Source organism: Chiloscyllium plagiosum, unplaced genomic scaffold (assembly GCF_037043375.1).
Source record: "Chiloscyllium plagiosum isolate Xiang-an unplaced genomic scaffold, Cpla_swu_hap1 HiC_scaffold_17, whole genome shotgun sequence".
NCBI lineage: Eukaryota > Metazoa > Chordata > Chondrichthyes > Orectolobiformes > Hemiscylliidae > Chiloscyllium > Chiloscyllium plagiosum.
Window position 1 is genome coordinate 7,625,842 of NW_028270155.1, and position 20,467 is coordinate 7,646,308.

The 20,467-nt window shown below is 43.9% G+C and overlaps 1 protein-coding gene across 2 annotated transcripts in view; it reads left to right on the plus strand.

The window, feature by feature from the left end:
- LOC122558218 (cadherin-11) overlaps window positions 1-20,467 on the plus strand; it is a 243,136-nt gene that overhangs the window by 217,197 nt on the left and 5,472 nt on the right. For both annotated transcript variants that reach the window (XM_043706549.2, XM_043706546.2), the window contains exon 12: window positions 16,004-16,255. In XM_043706549.2, coding sequence (XP_043562484.1) covers window positions 16,004-16,255 — 252 coding nt within the window. The remainder of the gene's footprint in view (window positions 1-16,003; window positions 16,256-20,467) is intronic.

Consider the following 20,467-nt stretch of genomic DNA (forward strand, 5'->3'; position numbering starts at 1 on the left):
TTTCAAGCATCAGTTTACAGTAATATACTCAGCATACACAGTCGGTTCTACTATAATTTGGTAGTTCTGTTCTTGTGCAATTCTTGTGTTATAAGAATATCGTGTAATGGAAGCACCATTTAAATTAATGGCGCTAGAGTCACATTATAATCGATACACGCTTTAAAAGTTTGTGCTTTCGAAACAATGTCCCAATTCGTCAATTTCGTTATAGCATTAACAAAAAGCACTTGAAAGCAGAACAACCTGTCTTTTCCTTGAGTAGATTTTAATGTTGTGACTGAAGTATAAATCTATGCTAATGCATTTACTGTCCTGTCCCTCAACCTCTCCCCCTCCTCCTTTGGCACCTCATACCCCTCAGAACTTTCTCTCTGCAGCAATCTGCTTCTACCCCAATTTCCATTGTGTCCTTGTTTGCATCCTGACCAGGCATCCTTCTCTCCCGTTGCCTTCACCGCTCTCCCCACAGCCTTTGCTCTTCTCCCCACTGCCATTACCCCTCTCCCACTGCCCTCCCTGCACATTCTCGATGTCACATTCCCGTGTATCATCTTCTCTCCACTCTCAATGCTGCAGTGTCCTCCTTCTCCCTGTATCCTTCTGTCTCTTCACTCTCACATTCTCATCCTCCCGTCCATATTCTGTCTGGGTGACCTCTCTGAACCCATCCTCTGTCATTCCCTGCCCACCACCCTCCGTCCACCCCGCCCTCACCATCTCTCCTCTGCACCCCCCCAACCATCCCACTGGACCAACATTCTGGCCTCGGAGTCTGAGAAAGGCATGAGCCCAAGTTTCTGACCCTGGCAGGACAGAGCAGGACAGGACAGTGCTCATGAAATGTTACAATGTCAGATGCCGTCATTCAAACTTTATGCTAAATGAAAGGCCCACCTTTCTGTTAAGGTAGCCCTCAGAGATCTATTACTGCGGAAGTGTAATAGACCGCATTCTGAGAGATTTCTCTGTCCCAGAGCAGCGTGTTCAGCCTTTGCTGATTATTTTCCACACCTCCGGAGCAGTGAGAGATTGCCTTGGATGATATAATTTATTGCGGTGCAGTCTTTGGAGGTGTTGGGGGTTGGGGACATCTCAGCCTTCAATTGCAGTCTGATCACTAACTGCACCAAAAGCCCTGTCAGGCTGCAGAGACGCCAACCATTTATCACTTCAGTCTCAGGGAGAATAATTCTGCTGCTCTTTATTTCATCTCCCCGTGACCTCTATGACCCTGCTTTTAATCATGAGTATCACAGAGCCTAATTAGAAAAAGGGATATTCCGATCATTGCTTGACTCTATTATCACAAGTGATTGGGAGCTAATAAGATTTTAATGACATTCATTTGGAATAACCAGTCTTACAGTAATCTGATAAGGAAGCTCCCAATCAATGTGAAGCAATCAAGAAAATAGGACCTTAGAGATGCTATATTTTTTTCTGGTTTAATTATCAACAGAATGGGAATGCAGGATGACAGAAGGGAGGGGTCCACTGAGAAATCCGATTGAGTAGGCAGATGGATTGCTTTGATCAGCCTCAGACAAAAATAAAGCGATGGCCCCACCCATTTCTTCACCAGTCCAATCTAACAGGGTCATATTTTAGGCCAAACATTGTGCCTTGGAGAATGGGCTGTTTCCTTTAAATAGGAATGGATTGATAAGCATTGTAAGGTGAATTAAATACAATGTACTGATGACACTGAAGCCTCACTCAGCTCCAGGAACTGTTTGATTCAGCTGTAACCTTCTGAAGAAGATTCAATTCTTTTTTCTGGACAGCCCTGGTGGGTGTAAGGTCAAGGAATGCCAGAGAATTTCAGATTAACATTTGTTGGGCTAAAATTTACATATGGGTAACTCTCTCCCCATTCATTATGAGCTGCAGGGGGTAAACTGTGGAAGACTAACTGTTGGCTGCAGTAGAGATGGTGATCGCAAGGATAGAGGGTTCCTGCAAATCCATGTTTACTTTTCCTGAGGGAAGATATTGAAGACAAGAAATAATGACCAGGAAGATTCTAGAAACCATTCTGGAGTGTCTTGAGTTGGTAGATAAGGGCTCATGCAGGAGCTGGTTGGGTACAGCCGCTGAGGAGAAATGTCAGTAATGTTTCACCTTCCAGTCACCATCCTTTGTTGATAAGTGGATGGGTCTCTTTTTATGTCTGTGTTCAACTGTCTTTTACTAGCCTTCCATGGTTGTATCTCACACTACCCGTGTGCTTCATTCTGATGTCCTTATGCTGTAAATAACTAATTCCTTCTGACTTTTGATCAAATTGTGTCAGCACACTGTGAGGATTTCATATCCCCTTCCCCCTGTCCCATATCTTCTCCATATTCTTCTCTTTATGCTTCATGACTTACCCCATGTCCCCCTCTCACTACCCTGCACCTATGCTATATCCTCCTCTCACCAACACCCCATCGACCTCATATCACCTTCTCTCCACTCTGCATCTACCCCATATCCCCCACTTTGTACCTTGTGTCTACAACATATCCTCCCTCTCTGCCCTGTGATTGTTAAGTATCCCTATCTTCCAGCACTGTGTCTACCCCATATCCCTATCTCTGTGTCCTGTATCTACCCCCATTCCCTATCTCTGCTCTGTATCTATAATATTTCCCATCTCTCTCTCTCTGTCCTGTATATATCTACCTGTTTTTTTCTCCCTGTATCCCTACCTATATCTCTCTGCCTTGTATCTACTCTATGCTGCTTTCTCCCTTCCCTCTGTCCACCCCATATCTGCCTGTCTGTGCTCCATGTCTGCCCCATAACCCGTCTCTCTATCCTGAATCAATGTGTTATTTCCCCTCTGTCTGCTCTGTTTCTCTCCTGCATCGTCTATAACCCTCCTATTCCACTCCACACCCTCTCTTGTGCCTACCCCATATCCCTATCTGTGTGTCCTGTATCTACCCCCATTCCCTGTTTCTGTTCTGTATCTACCATATCTCCCATCACTCTCTCACTGTCCTATATATATCTACCCAGTTTTTCTCCCTGTATCCCTACCCACATCTCTCTGCCTTGTATCTACTCTATGCTGCTTTCTCCCTCCCCTGTGTCCACCCTTTATCTGCCTGTCTGTACCCCATGTCAGCCCCATAACAATAGACAATAGACAATAGGTGCAGGAGTAGGCCATTCTGCCCTTCGAGCCAGCACCACCATTCATTATGATCATCCTCAATCAGTATCCTGTTCCTGCCTTATCCCCATAACCCTTGATTCCACTATCCTTGAGAGCTCTATCCAACTCTTTCTTGAATGTATCCAGAGACTTGGCCTCCACAGCCTTCTGGGGCAGAGCATTCCACACACCCACCACTCTCTGGGTGAAGAAGTTTCTCCTCAACTCTGTTCTAAGTGGTCTACCCCTTATTTTTAAACTGTGCCCCCTGGTTCGGGACTCACCCATCAGCGGAAACATGCTTCCTGCCTCCAGAGTGTCCAATCCTTTAATAATCTTATATGTCTCAATCAGATCCCCTCTCATCCTTCTAAACTCAAGTGTATACAAGCCCAGTCACTCCAATCTTCCCGCCATTCCGGGAATTGACCTCGTGAACTTACGCTGCACTCCCTCAATAGCCAGAATGTCTTTCTTCAAATTTGGAGACCAAAACTGCGCACAATATTCCAGGTGCGGTCTCACCAGGGCCCTGTACAGCTGCAGAAGGACCTCTTTGCTTCTATACTCAATTCCTCTTGTTATGAAGGCCAGCATGCTATTAGTTTTCTTCACTGCCTGCTGTACCTGCATGCTTGCTTTCATTGACTGATGTACAAGAACAGCTAGATCTCGTTGTACTGCCCCTTTATCTAACTTGACTCCATTTAGGTAGTAATCTGCCTTCCTGTTCTTGCCACCAAAGTGGATAACCATACATTTATCCCCATTTAACTGCATCTGCCAAGCATCTGTCCACTCACCTAGCCTGTCCAGGTCACCCTGTAATCTCCTAATATCCTCCTCACATTTCACCCTGCCATCCAGCTTTGTGTCATCAGCAAATTTACTAATATTACTTTTAATACCTTCATCTATATCATTAATGTAGTAACCCGTCTCTCTATCCTGAATCAATGTGTTATTCCCCCCCTTATCTGCTCTGTTTCTCTCCTGCATAGTCTATATCCCACTCCACGCCCTCTCTTGTGCCTATCTATATCCGCTGCCTGTTCCTATTCTGCATACGGGGAGAATGCGGGTAAGTGGAGTTGAAATGCTCATCAGCCGTGATTGAATGGCGGAGTGGACTCGATGGGCCGAATGGCCTTACTTCCGCTCCTATATCTTATCCTATCTCTATCCCATCTGTCCTCTCCCTCTGCCCCATTTCTCCCCTTCATCCTTCATTGATACCCCGATTTGCATTGCCCAAGACCCTTTGCAAAGCTTTGATATCCCAAGCCACCAAGACACTTGAACAAACCCACAGTTCTAACAGTTTACATTTCTACGTTCTCCATATTAATAGCTACACAAGGAGATGACATATCATAGCAGTGTAAGAATGATGACATTTTCTGCCCTTATTAAAGAGCTTATTGCATTATACATGTTGTGCTACTGCAGATCACATTGGGTATGGAAGTTGAAAGTTAATGAGATGCTTTCCCAACGTGTGAGATTTATTCACCTCCTCCTCCTGTTGAATATTTATGTATATGCTTTATAAAAAATGATTATAATCGCAGAAGAAAAATAGCTGTGTAAGTACATTTAAACTTGGGAATCAATTCTGCTGAAACACAGACCATGTCTGAGAGACTCACCAAGGAGCGAAACTGCAGCAGCAAGGATTTTAGGGAGGGGTTCTGGAAGAGAGTTGAGTTTTCTCATTACAGGGATAAGCTGCAGAGGTTTCGTTGTTGTGTTTCCTATTGGAGGTTAATGAAGGTGAACGAGTTCCCTTGGAAGGAGCCAAGGTGGTTTTGAGACCTCATTGAGATTTTTTGAGATTTTGCTAAAGTTGATCTGGGCAATTTATTGACGATGATGAAAAGTTTGACAAATAGGGAAATCTAGCCATGTGGTGGCAGGGGAGTAGGGGGTGGAGTGGGATTGAGATGGGGTTTGGGGGGATAAGTGATAAAGGGCTAGAACTCTCTGCCTATAAGGGTGGTGTTACTAGAGATGAGCGATCATTACAAAGGAAATTAAATGGGTGCTTGAGGGAAATAAACCAACAAAGAAATGAAGATAAAGTGAGGGAAAGGGAAAGACTGGTTACTTCAATGACATCCAGCATGAGTGTGGAAGCTCTGCCTTTGAGTATTTAAGTTAGAGATCAATGGATTTCTGATTACCAGTACCATACAGGGTTATGGGGTGGATAAAATGCATTAAAGTGTCGATCAGCCATGGTTGTATTGACATGGTAGGACATGATAGGCTGAATAGACTGTTCCTGCAGCTTGGAGTGCCAATTGTCACTGCACATGGGCTTGAAAGAGCTAATATTGTGGAGTGCCATTAGCACCACTCACTACTGTTATGTCATATCGACTTGTGAGCAGAACAGCTCAGCATCTGGAAGGAGTGAGACCAAACATCAAGGTCCTCCCTAAAAACTCTGTAACAATGTCTACACAATCAGTGTAACCAGCAACTAGTTGCAAATCTGCCATTCACTATATCCTGTTAACATGGGAACAGGAGGAGGCCAATAAGAGTAGGAATCAGCCTCTCAATCCTGTTCCACTATTCAATGAGATCCTGGCTGATCTCTGGCCTAATTCCATATACCTGCCTTTGCCCCATATCCCTTTGCTTAATAAAAAAAATCTCAGATTTAAAACAAACAACTGATCCAGCATCCAATACTGTTTGTTGAAGAGAGTTCCAACAATCTACCACCCTTTGTGTGTAGAAGTGCTTTCTAACATCTCTCCTGAATGGTCTGGCCCTAATCCTTAGACTATGCCTACAAGTTTAGAATCCCCAACCTGTTGAAATAGTTTATCTACTATATCTTTTCCTGTTAATATCTTGAAGACTTTGATCAAATGACCCTGTAACCTTCTAAATTTTGGAGAAAACAGGCTTAATTTGTATAATCATGCCTCATAATTTAACCCCTGACGTCCAGGTATCATTCTTGTAACCCCCAGTATACTCCCTCCCAGGCCAATCTATCCTTCCAAAGGTGTGGCGCCCAAATCTACTCACCGTGCTCCAAGTGGGGTCTGACCAGGGTTTTGTATAACTACAGCATAACTTCTGCAGTCCTATATATTTAAAGACTAGATAAAGGAAAATACAAGGGAAAACATGAGGGGCATGGATAGAGTAACTAACCAGGTCTTTTTTCTCAGAGCAGGGGAGTCCAAAACTAGAGGGCATAGGTTTAGGGTGAGAGGGGAAAGGTTTAAAAGAGACCTAAGAGGCAACATTTTCACGCAGTGGGTAGTGCCTGTGTGGAATGAGCTGCCGGAGGAAGTGGTGGAGGCTGGTACAAATACAATATTTAAATGGCATCTAGATGGGTATTTGAATAGAAAGGGTGTAGAGGGATATGGGCCAAGTGCTGGCAAATGGGACTAGATTAATTTAGGATATCTGGTCGGCATGGACGAGTTGGACCAAAGGATCTGTTTCCGTGCTGCACAATTCAATGACTGTTCTACAAATCAGGAAGTGGTTTCCCCCTCCCACCCTAGATTGAGGTCCTGCAGTTTCCTGTACTTGAAGAGGATGGTGACAGCAAAGTTACCACATGGTGAGGTACAGACTTGGGTTTGCTGCTTGTACAACAATTGACTGGAGGCAGAAATTCTGAGCCAGGATTGGAGAGAAGTCCCACCTCAGGGAGTTGCTGGCTGGTGCGGTGGTGAGCTCAATGAGAAGGTGGGGGTGTGGGTATCCTCCCTTGATAACATATACCACCCCTGCTCAAAAGACACCCACTGGGACATGACATATCCAGCCCTCTGCCCCCTGTCACAGTATTGCAAGCTTGCTATGATCTTTGGTCATTGACTTCACGATCAGCCCTGGGGGATTGAACCACCTGAAGTCCCAGTTGGGCACCCCTCCTGATTATATTAAACTCAGGTCCAGCTCTCAATACAGGCTATGACACTGAGGGAGGGGTTTGTTGTAGGAGCACAGCTGAAGGTTTGTACCTAACAGACAAAATATGCAATCATTAATAAAAATCCAACTGTGCTTCTTCAAAAGAAGCAGGGAGTCAGACTTATGGCATCTTGCCCTCAGCAAGCCAATTAAGTCTCAGTTGTGATTCGTGGGATCTTGCTGTGTGCAATGCTTACAGTACTGGCCAAGCTTCAAACTGTTGGGACATTTTAAGGACAGAGTGAAAGGCAGATAAAACTCTGCTCTTTCGGGGAAGGGAAAGAATTAGGGAGCATTGTAAAAACTCAATTAAGACATAGGAGCGGAAGTAAGGCCATTCGGCCCATCGAGTCCATTGTGGATCAGTTGATGAAAAAGCCACCGAATGTTAGAGATTGGAAGGAGGACGTTGGACGGTCTATCGTTACTGATTGTTTGAAAGTGATCCAATAATTTCTCCAACTCCTCTCAGAGGGCTCAGCTTAGAGGCTGTTTCAAAATACTCGCTTCGTATATATTTTATTTTGTGAATACTATGAATAAGAAGACACCTTTTGATAAAGCTATTAATGACTGATAGTTAGCTGCCAAGGTTTTGTTTAAATTTTAACCCATGCATGCTGACTTTGATTGGTCGGGGCATTACTGAGTTGCCCGGGTGGCTGGTTTGTGATGCACAGTGATATCAACAGCGTGCACTAAATTCCGATCATTGGCTGATGTTACTATGAAGGACTGTCCTTCTCAACCTCTCCCCTCAGCAGGGGCATGGTGACCCTCAGGTTAAACTTCCCACCAGTTGTGTTTCTCTGTATTGGACTGTGACAATTTTACTTTTGTGACCACTGGACAGAGCACAGCAGTTTACAGCCAATTGGATACTTTTGAAGTCTATTCAGTCACAGAATGTAGGAAACAGAGCAGCCATTGTGCACAGAAAGGTCCCAGAAATGGGATTGTGGTAAAAACCAATGAACTCTTTTTGTGAAGTTGATTGAGAGATAGGCATTTGTAAGTACATTGGGAATTACATCTCTGCAAATGATGCCACGGCATCTTTAAAAACAGCCTGAAAAGACAGTCAGGGCTTCATTTTAAATTCTTACCCAAATGGAAGTAGCTCCAAGCTCCCTCTCAATATCTCTCTGGAACATTAGCCTAAATTGCTTTTTTTAAAACTATAATGTTGGAGACATGAGCTGCATTTCTATTGTAGTGGTGTTACTGAAGTAGATTCACTGCCAATTACCCGTAAGTTAGTGAAGGATGCCCACAAAAAGTTTTTAACAGAATATTGATGCAATCTTGATTGATAGAAAAAGAAATGGTTTGTTACATAATATGAATTAGCTAGTTACGTCACTCAAGGTATGTACACATTACCACTGCTGAAACACCGGCACACTATCGGGCAACTATAACTATAACTATATAACTATAACTATAACCATAACTCTGGTTACCTAATGCCAGTAAGAATCCTTTATATCCTGTCAGTCAAAGTTTATCCCACGATATTAGTTAACCTATTCAGATAGAATTATTGAATCATAGAATGTTACAATCAGAAGGCGACCCATTCATGGGTGTTCCAGCACCTGGAGGAATTACCTAGCCAGTTCCTTTATCCAGCTCAATCTCAGTTTCCCTTCTAAATCCACCACTTTCAAATATTTAGCCAGCTCTCTTTTGGATCCTTTTGTAAAATCCTCCTTCACCCCTCTCCCAGGTTGATCATTCCAAGTCCTGATAACTCCCAGGGTAAAGAACGTTCTTCTCATCTCACTCCCGGCTTTAACTAGTTCCCAGGTACCAACTTCATTGCACATCAGTTTTGACTCTGAGGCAGGAATCTCACTAATTGAGCCATGGCTGATGTTGAACTATCTCATGCTGGGATCCCACGATCAGTGTGACGTGGGGGTTGGAAAGTAACCATCAACGTAAACAGCTGGATATTTATAAAAGGAGACCACCAACTTATAATGGTCACTTACAATCCCTGTAACCCTGTAACAGATGGTTTCAGGCAGTTTACTGATATACACTCCAATTAATTAAAGCTGGCATTTGATTAATGGCTTTGGACAGAGTCATTAACCTTCCTGTCTCACCATAAAAGACTTTGTTAACATTTCATGCTTTTAGCTTAGAGATTCCTCAGCTACGTGAAGGGTTAATGAGGTCTGAGCTGATGATTCCATACTCCAGTCTGTAATAGACCCTTATCTGTGCACAAGGAATCGTGCTGCATCATTCCCAGAGGTGCTCATTATCCACACATTTCAATGTACCATTTATTTTCCCTTGCCTTCTTGATATCCTCTGTCCCTGGGCTCAAGGCAATGCCCATCAGTGGGGCACAATTCCCTGGCAGATGCAACCTTCCTTCATGCAGGAACCTGAGAAGTGAGTGCCAATGGGTCTCTGGGCAGTGATTGGTGCTGGAGCGAGAGAGGTCACTGCAGCTAGGTTCCTTCCTGAAGGGCATGAGAGTTTTGCAACTACGTGTGGAACAGTTGTCCAGCAGGGCTATGCAGATTCAGGGCTTTGCAGATTCATCATGTGATGAAGACTACTCATAATGCTTCCACTTCATTTGTATCTGAACTTTCTAATCTTCAGACACCGAAGGACTGCAGTCTGGGGGACCCTGAATCTTCCCCAGTCACTCCATTTTCTGACAGTAAACAGACAATGAAAAGTTTGTGCCTGAAAGTGGTTTCTTTCTGTTTTTTCTTGCAGCTTTATGATTTTCCTAAATCAGGGTTGGCCCTGCCTATTCCAGACTGTGAACAGGAAACCAATGTCACCCTGTATGTTCTTCCCCTTTTGATCTCTGCTGTTTCAAATCGATGTGCTGAATACATTCCATAGTGAAATAATTCTGTGCAGAATGAGGCCATTTAACCCATTGTGATACTGCTAGCTCTTTGAAGGAGTCATCCAGTTAGGCCCCCTCTCCAACTCTTCCCCTTAGCCGTGCAAATTGTTCTTCCTCTGTTGCATTTCCTGTTGTCTTTCGATCGTTGTATTGAATCTGATGGCAGCTCCCTCTTAGGCATTACTATCAACAGCTTGCTGAGTAAAATATTCTCTGAATCTCAACCCTGGTTCTTTTGTTAATTACCTCATAAACTCTAGTTACCATCCTTCCTGTCAGCGGAAACAGATTTTTTAGTCCCTGATTTAAATATCAAAACTCTTGAAACCTTTGTGGAAACTGTGATCATGATTTACTTTTTAAATGGGTTCTCAAGAAATGGGGTTTGAGAGGAGAAAGGGGCAGTGATCAGTGGAAGCAGGCAATGCCCATTTCCCTGAATGGTGGTGTTTGAGTTACTCAGCATTCTAGAGTCATAGAGTCATACAGCACAGAAACAGACCCTTCAGTCCAACCAGTCCATGCCGACCATAATCTCAAACTAAACTAGTTCCATTTGCCTGCATTTGGCCCATATCCCTCCAAACATGTACTTACCTAAATGTCTTCTGGACATTGTAACTGTACCCACATCCACCACTTCCTCAGGAAGTTCATTCCACATATGAACCCACTCTCTATGTAAAAAGCTTGCCCCTCATGTCTTTTTAAAATCTTTCTCCTCTGGCCTTAAAAAATCCCCTAGTCTTAAAATCCCCCACCTGAGGGAAAAGACACCAGCTATTCACCTTATTCTTATTATTCACCTTATCTATATCCCTCATGATTTTATATAGAACATAGAACATAGAACAATACAGCGCAGAACAGGCCTTTCAGCCTTCGATGTTGTGCCTACCTGTGAACTAATCTAAGCCCATCCCCTTATACTATCCCATCATTGTCCATGTGCTTATCCAAGGATTGTTTGAATCTCTCTAATGTGGCTGAGTTAACTACATTGGCAGGTAGAGCATTCCACGCCCTTACCACTCTCTGAGTAAGGAAACTGCCTCTGACATCTGTCTTAAATCTATCACCTCTCATGTTGTAGCTATGCCCCCTTGTACAAGTTGACGTCATCATCCTTGGAAAAAGACTTTTACTGTCCTATCTATCTAACCCTCTGATCAAATCCCCTCTTAACTTTCTTTTTTCCAATGAGAACAGACCCAAGTCTCTCAAACTTTCCTCATAAGACTTTTCCTCCAGACCAGGAAAATTCCATGGTAAATCTCCTCTGCATCTTTTGCAATGCTTCCACATCCTTCCTGTAATGGGTCGAGCAGAACTATACACAATATTCCAAGTGCTGCTGCACTAGCTTTTTGCAGCATGACATTACGGCTCTGGAACCCAATTCCTCTACCAATAAAACCTAACACACCCGTACGCCTTCTTAACAGCACTATCAACCTGGGTGGCAACTTTCAAAGATCCATGTATATGGACTTCCAGATCCCTCTGCACATCTACAGTACCAAGAATCTTTCTATTGACCCAGTATTCTGCCTTCCTGTTATTCTTCCCAAAGTGAATCACCTCTGTGCATTGAACTCCATTTGCCACCCCTCAGCCCAATTCTGCAGTTTATCCAAGTCTCCCTGCAACCTGCAACATTCTTCCACACTGCCCACCACTCCACCGACTTTAGTCTCATCTGAAAACTTACTAATCCATCCACCTCTGTCTGCGTCTATGTCATTTTTGAAAATGACAAACAGCAGTAGTCCTAAAACAGATCCTAAAACAACCTCCGACACTTCAGCGAAAATTGTCCCAGCCTATCCAGCCTCTCCTTATAACTTAAACCTTCAATTCCCGGCAATACCCTGATAAATCTCTTTTGAACCCTTTCCAGTTTAATAATATCCTTCCTATAACAGGGAGACTAGAACTGCACACAGTGCTCCAGAAGAGGTCTCACCAAGGTCCTGTACAACCTCAACATAACATTTAAGAGCTCGTAAAGCTTTCAGAACTGATGTCACTGTCTTACTTTCAGAATTTTAGCATCAATTTACCAAATTGCCCAAAAACTTTGCATTTTTCTCAAATAATTTTCAATGCATGGGTTGCAACAAGTGATAAATCCCATTTTTAAAGAGATCTTTCATGATTTTGACATCTCCGTTAACCTTTTCTGTTCCACAGAGAATATTACCAGCTCCTCAATGTGACTGAAGTCCTGATAAATCTTTTTGACAACGTCTCTAAGACGCTAATATTTATCCCTTCTGTGGAGAGAATAAGCTCAGAGGGAGAACGGTGGAAGTCTGTGCTGAGAAACTGATTTCGAAAGCCAACAAATAGTTAAAGTCAGAAATGTACTCAGATGCCTGGCTTTAATGACCATCTCTTTGGTCATGTAAGTTTCCAGCAAACCCACAGTGCAAAATTAACATGCTTAAGGTGAACAGGAATGTGTGGGGTCTGTTTCACTATTAATTATTTTTGAACTCCCTGACCAGAATCAAGGGAGATTTATTTTGCCTTTTAACCCCTTGTTGTCCCTGTCCTGGGAGCATTTGATGAGGAGGGTGCTGAGGGAATCTTATTTTCAATTCAAAAGAGTTGAGGGAAATTTACTTCCAGAATTATGAATTCAATGGGTAGAAGGAGCTTGACTCCCTATTCATTCCTGTGTTGCCCCTGTCCTGGGAGTGTTGATTAAAGGCGTTGTCAAGAGAATTTTACTTTCTGTCTAAAAAATTAGAGTGAGCTTTACTTGATATTTAACCCCATGCTGTCGCTGTCATTGTCCCTGTCCCTGGCCCAGGAGTGTTTATTGGGGATGATATAGAGGGGACTTTCCTTTCCATTGAGCTTTTAACTGTGTCATCCAAACCCTATTCCACGGTCCACCCGATGGTGTACCACCAGGTAGCATTTCACCATCTGGTTGGTGCCTGTCAGAATGGATCAACCCACCCTTTGTAGAACCTGTTGATTCCCATTCCAGATCACACTGAAGAAACTGTAAGGTGACAACAAATACTTATCACAGCCACTTTTACAAGAATCACCCTGGAGAGATTGCAAAAGGTACCCTGATTCTGATAAAAACTTCCTGTGGAGGTGGGGGGGGGGGAGGGGGGGGGGTTCCTGTTGGTAAAACCAACAGTGTTAGAAATAACACCCAAGTAAAGGAGCTCCAGGGTTACTTCACCCGCGTGATACCCATTGTACTTTGTATTTAGAGTAGGCTTCCCTTGTTGGCCTTTTTGTGCACAATGGTACTATTCCTATCTTTGGACCAGGAGGTCTGGTTTCAAGTCCCATCTGCTCCAGAAGTGTGTAATAACATCTCTGAACAAGTTGATTCAGAAAATAGGTTAAATGAGAATAAGAGCCAGCTTCTGTGACTTTAATCGGGTTTGCCTGAAAATCAATCAATTGGAAAACACAAGTGGTGATTAATGGATGAAAAAAAAATGCCACTGGTGATTCGGTGGTGGGAAAACCTGTTCAGTTGTATGTGACAGCATTTCTGGATATACAAAAAATGCTGGGCTTAGGAGGGCCCCGTGTGATACAGTGGTAATGATCCAACCTCTGACCCAGAAGGCCTAGATTCAAGTCTAACCTGGCCCAGACATGAGTTCTGTTAGAGCGTGGTTAAGTGGAGCTGAGTCCATGAAATGTTCAGCCATGATCTTATTGAATGGCGGAGCAGTCTCGAAGGACCAGACAGCCTACTCCTGCTCCTAGTTCTTATGTGTAACAGGTTTCAAAGTCAAAGGGGTTCCCAGTCCAGTCAGTCAAGGGTGGCATGTTTTAATACATTAGCAAACAAACTCCCTCAATAAGAGGAATCCTACTCCCTCAATGTAAGGAGTCCTGGTCATGAAGCAGCCTCTATTTTATGGTTCCTGATGCTGTCTCCCATTATAAGAAGGGTCTTGATAGTGGTTTAACAGGAAGGATGAAGACAATTCCAAAGTTTTGAAGGAATAAATGGTGGAACTCAATGAAGTTCAAAGAACTAACTAACACCCCTATTCTTCCAGAGTTGGTGGGATTCTAACTCTGGATCAAGTTTCTGAGTCTATATTGTTTAATTTTGTGTTGTAGTTAATTTTGAAAATGCAGGGGTATGGGCTACACTGACAATCTGGTATCTGTTCTCCATCCTGAGACACAGTTGCAGAGTATCAGAATGTGGTCATGTAGAATTACTAAATTGTGGAAGCAGGCCATTCAGCCCATTGGGTACACACTGGCCCTCTAAAGTACATCCCAAACTACCCCTGCATTTCCTATGGCCAATCCATCTAACCTACACATCTTTGGGCTGTGGGAGGAAACCAGAGCACGCAAAGGAAACCCACACAAACTCTGCACAGTCACCCAAGGCTGGAAATGAACCTGGGTCCCTGGCGCTGTGAGGCAGCAGTGCTAACAATTGAGCCACATGAACCATTGTGACTCAGATTATGGGCGGCACGGTGGCACAGTGGTTAGCACTGCTGCCTCACAGCGCCAGAGACCCGGGTTCAATTCCCACCTCAGGCGACTGACTGTGTGGAGTTTGCACATTCTCCCCGTGTTTGCGTGGGTTTCCTCCGGGTGCTCTGGTTTCCTCCCACAGTCCAAAAATGTGCAGGTCAGGTGAATTGGCCATGTTAAATTGCACGTAATGTTAAGGAAGGGGTAAATGTAGGGGTATGGGTGAGTTGCGCTTTGGCGGGTCGGTGTGGACTTGTTGGGCCGAAGGGCCTGTTTCCACACTGTAAGTAAGTAATCAAGAATAATGTCCAGCTCACTTCAGGATCTTTTGAGTTTTTACGCAAAGGCAATGGAAATTCGGGACTCCTTCCGCAAAGCATGGGATGAGTTTGTGTGAGGGATGTGAAGCGGTATCAATTTAAAATCTCCAAACTTTTGTGAGGTAAGAGTACCAAGGGATTACAAGGATTTGAATGGAGTTGAAGGAGAGAAGCTGTGGTCTAGCTAATTCTATAATGGAACAGAATCGAGGGGTTGAATGACTATTTAGGATTTTTAAATTCACTTTGTTAATGATTATCCACTTCTTATGTATACCCTGTTTTACTCAGTCAGGTATGTAGTCATCACTGCCTGGGCCAGCATCTATTGCCTATCTTTGTTGCTTTTGAGAAGGTGGTGGTGAGCTGCTTTCTTGAACCACTGCAGTCCACTTGGCGCAGGTAGATCCACACTGTTGTTCAGGAGACAGTTCTAGGATTTTGACCCAACAACAGGGAAGGAAAGGACGATATAGTTCCACGTTAGGATAATAAATGGCTTATGAATCTGCTGCCCTTGGCATTCTGGATGGGAGTGGTTGGGGGTTTGGAAGGTGTGATTTAAGGAGGTTTGATGAATTTCTGCAGTGCACCTTGCACTGCTGCTACTGAGCATTGGTGATTACTACAGGCAGATGTGAATGTGGAAAATGATGGATGCGGTGCCAGTCACTTTGTCCTCAATGGTATCAAGCTTCTTGAGTGTTGTTTGGAGCTGGCCTCATCACACAAGTGGGGAATATTCCATGACGCTCCTGACATGTGCCTCGTAGATGGTGGATAGGTTTAGGGGAGTCAGGAGGTGAGTTACTTGCCGTGGGATTCCTAGCCTCTGACCTGCTCTTGTAGCCCCTGTATTTATAACAAGTCATAGAGTAATACAACATGGCCCTTCAGCCCAAATTGGTCCATGCTGACCCTGGTGCCACTCAGCTAACTCCAATTGCCTACATTTGGTTCATATCCCTCTAACCCCTTCCCATCCATGTAACTATCCAAATGTTTTTTGAATATTGCTATTGTACCTGCCTCAACCACTTTCTCTGGCAGCCTATTCGATATGCGCACCACTCTCTGTGGTTTGTCCAATTCAGTTCCTGGTAAATGGTAAATCCCAGGAGGTTGATGGTGGGGATTCAGAGATGGTACGTTAAAGTATTTTGTCCAATATCCTCCGTTGGCTCACTCATTACTATTTCTCCCCCAAAACAGGACACACCGCTGACATCAAGGTACACAGAGGGGCAATGAGCCGGCGGAAACAGGAAGTCTACCTCTTGCCGGTGGTGATTTCAGATGGAGGGGTCCCCGTCATGAGCAGCACCAATACCCTCACCATTCGGGTGTGCAGCTGTAGTGCTGATGGGAGTGTACAGTCGTGCAATGCAGAACCCCTAACCTTGCCTGCAGGACTCAGCACTGGAGCACTGATCGCCATCCTCACCTGCATCATTATACTGCTTGGTAAGCGCAAAGGAAGTGAAGTCAGACAGGAATAAGGTGAGACAGGAAAGCAGTGAGGGAGAGTCGAAAGAAAGGGTAAAGAGATATGTATCAACGTGGGGCACGTTAGGCTTGAACCCATGCCTTTTGGCCCGGAGGTATGGATGCTACCACTGTACCACAAGAGTAGGGCAAGGACCTTGCAGATATTTCCAAATCAACGTGTTCAGGGATGTTATTGTTAACCTCTGGAGCAGCCTGAACTTGAACCCGGGCCAAGGTTAGAGTGGTGCTGGAAAAGCACAGCAGGTCAGGCAGCATCCGAGGAGCAGAAAAATCAACGTTTTGGGCAAAAACCCTTCATCCGGATCCCGGGCCTCCTGGTCCAGAGGTAGAGGCATTGCTGCCACATCACAAGAACCCTAATGGCGGGTATTTTGTTTTCCTCACATAAAGCTGCCATCAAACCACTCGTGTTTCTAATTAAAATGGCAATTAGCAAGCACTGCCCTGCCATCTTTCACATGTCAGGATATCCCAAAGATACAAAGTAAAGCTGCAAACATTTGAGGTGAAATCACTGTTGCTAAGTAGGACAATATGACCAATTCATAAACATGAAGTTCCTGTAAACAACAACGAGGTAATGATGTGCTTTAGTGATGTCAGTTGAGGGGTAACTATCAACTTGGGAGATTCAGTCAAACCAACTTGCTCATAGATGTACTGTTGTCAAAATCTTTAAACCAATGACAAGAGTGCAGAAGGTCTTGATTTTTAAGTCCCATCCAAAATAAGACACCCCTGAGAGTACAGGATTGGCTAATTGAGGCACAACAGTTTCAGCAATGTTTGTGTGACTTGTGGGCTCATTTATGGCACAGACAGAAGCGATTTGATCCATTGCATCATCTGTCGTCTACAAAGATATAGTGACACTCATCCCGTTTTCCAGCTCTTGGCCAATCGCCTTGGAAGAAATGGCAATGTAAGTTAATATCCAAGTACAGCTCAATTGTCATCAGGAAGTGAGTTCCAGACTCCCACCACAATCTGGGAGAAAAAAAAACAATTCAACACAATACTCTTCTTAGCCCTCTACCACTTCCCTCAGATCTATGATCCCTGATTATTGATTCCTCTACTAATGGAAACGTAACTTCCTCCCATCATCATTTTACACACTTATATCAGGTTCAAACTTTGCTTCTCCAAGGACTGGGCAAGTGGAGCTGAGTCCACAGAAAGATCAGCCATGATCTTATTGAATGGTAGAGCAGTCTGGATGGGCCAGATGGCTTCCTCCTGCTCCTACTTCTTCTGTTCTTCTAACAACCCTAGCCTATCCAATCTTTGCACAAAGCTGAGTTTCTCTAGCCCAGGCAAAGCCCTTGTAAATCTCCTCTGCACCCTTTCCCATGGGATCACATCCTTCCCACAGTGTGGTGACCAGAACTGCACACAGTACTCCAGGTGTGGCCGAACCAGTGTTTTATATGTTGTATTATCACCGAACATCGGAACAGGAGTAGGCCATTCAGCCCCTCCAACCTGCTCCATGCCTGATCTGTGGCCTAACATCATGTGCCTGCCAAATGGACTGTAATCTTCAAGAAGGCACCTCACTGCCTCCTTCTCAAGGGCAGTAAATGCTGACCGAGTCAGTGATGCCCCTGTCCTATGAGTGAATAAAGAAAAGTGCTTCCTAACACCTCTCCTGAACAGTATGAACCTAATTTGTGGACTATGCCCTCTGGTTCTAGAATCTCCAACCAGTGGAAATAGTTTATCTTTATCTCCCCTGTCTTTTTATGTTATGTTTCCCGCATAAAACACTGAAAAGATGAAAATGTTTGTCCTTCAGCAAAATGCAGACTTCATGAAGGCTTGCTGGCTGAGTGATGCCTTTTTGTTTTGCATTAACATCTTCCCCTTTTGTGCTAAGTGCATTTGCACATTTGCTGAAGGTGGTTCAGAGTTACAGAGAGCTATGGCTTTGACATTTAGTCCCCGCTCATAGATGGAGGCAATCAGTCATTTGACAATACCCATTGAGTGACCAGTTTGCATTGACACTGAACGGACAGGTATTTGAAGCATGGATTTGAGAGGCATCACTCACTCTGCCGTGGTGTTTTTTGTTTCAGTATTCAATTACAACAGGATAAGGGACTAGGCCTGCATTTATTGCCCATCCCAGAGGGCAGTTCAAAGTCAACCACACTGCTGTGGGTTTTGGGGTCACATATAGGCCAGACCAGGTGAAGATGGCAGTTTCCTTCCCAATAGATGGGTTTTTCCAACAATTCACAATGGTTTCATGGTCATCATTGGACTCTTAATTCCAAGCTTGTTTTTTTATTGAATTCAAATTCCACCATCAGCCATGGCAGGATTAAAACCGAGGTCCAAGGCCATTACCTGGGACTCTGGATTAATAGTTCATTCGACCATTGCTTCTCCAGAGGGGTACATTGCATGTTATATTATGGTGGCCACCATAAGAAAGACAAGGCCTTTTAGCACATGGGCACAGCTTTGATATACAGGAAAATTATGGCTGGTCTGATTCTGGCCTTATCTCCTCTTCCTTGCCTGTTCCCCATTGCTCATGATTCTCTTGTTTATTGAAAGGCTGCCTATCTCAATGACCCAGCCTTCTGTTCCCTGTGAAGAACATTCCACAAACTATTGACCCACTCGAGGAGAAAAACAAAAATTCTCCTCATCTCTATCTTAAATGAGAGTTGCCTAATTTTTAAACTGTGGCCCCTGGGTCCTAGAATCAGCTGTAAGGGAAACATCCTCCCTGCATCTATCTTATCAAGCTCGCTCAGAACCTTAACATGTTCCAATAAAATCACATGTCCAACCTTCTGCACTCCAACAAGTGCAGCTCCAAACTGTTTAACCTGCCCTAATCTTCACTGAACTGCCACCAGTCGAAGCCTCTGCTTATTTAAGGTGACCAGTTAAATCAAAATGAACCATGAAAAGTTATAAAGGAGCATAACCAAATAGATAACTTTTACCACATGCCTTGGCAGGAGTGTACAAACAGATGGGGAGGTCTGAGTGGTCTGGTTGAGAATCCAGAGAGTGTAAAAGATGTACTGCCTGAATAAGAACCTAAAGAATAATTTGTATTGGAATTTGGTTTTACTGTTAAGTTGTTGGGACTAATAGTCCTCTTTTCCCTTCTCCGAGTCTCCTTTGGTAAGGTTGGATTGATGGGAACCAAGTAAGCAGGGCATCATTTATAGCTGCATAATCCCATTAACATAGTTCCAAGAGGCTGTGCTGTTCCAGCAAGTAGAAACAGACACTAATCCACTTAAGGAGATATTGGGGCAGGTGACCAAAACCTTAGTCAACAAGGTAGGCTTTTATCAAATATCTTAAAGGAGGAGAGATAGAGGTTGAGACGTTAAGGCCAGAACTTTCAAAGCTTAGGGCTTTAGCATCTCGAACCCTGACTGCTGATGTAGGGCAGTGAAAACTAGGGAGGAGAAAGAGTTTGAGATCAGTGAAGAGTGGTGACTGTGAAGGGTTGGAGAAGATTACAAAGGTAATGGGGATTTGAAAGTGAGGACGCGAATTTTAAAACTGAGGTAGACTGGGAGACAATGTAGATCAACCACGCACATGAGTGAACAGAACTGGGCTTAGGACTGGAAAGGGACACTGGAATTTTGGGTGAGCTCAAGTTTGTGAAGGAACGTGTACAAAGGAATATTATAACAGTCTAGGAGTTAGAAATGAGTGAAAGAGGGTGAATCTGGGAATACCAAGCTTTAGATTTAAATCTGTTAGCATGTAGATTTTAAAGAGCAGTGGAAATGGAATGGTACCCCATACAGAGAAAGCTAATATAACTGAGGGGGATAAAATCACTCTGCTGGCCCCATTTGTGTTTAATCCTGGAGCAGCGGTAAGTATCTGTTCTACTTCTAAAAGCATCTCCATTGGTCTTGGAAGAAGCTCAGGAAAATACCAATTCAAAAACATGAAAAAGGAAAAGCACCTGTCATTCAGATTTTTCTGAACCAGTAACCTTCTGTGGGTAGATATTTTCCTAACCAACCTGTACAGAGGTGTTATTACACACCTTGGAGCAGGTGGGACTTGAACTTGGACCTCTTGGTCAGAGGTAAGGTCACTACCACTGCACCATAACAGCCCTTCGCAGCCTCTCCAAAGGTGATGCAGATTAAATGTGCATAATGCCCTACT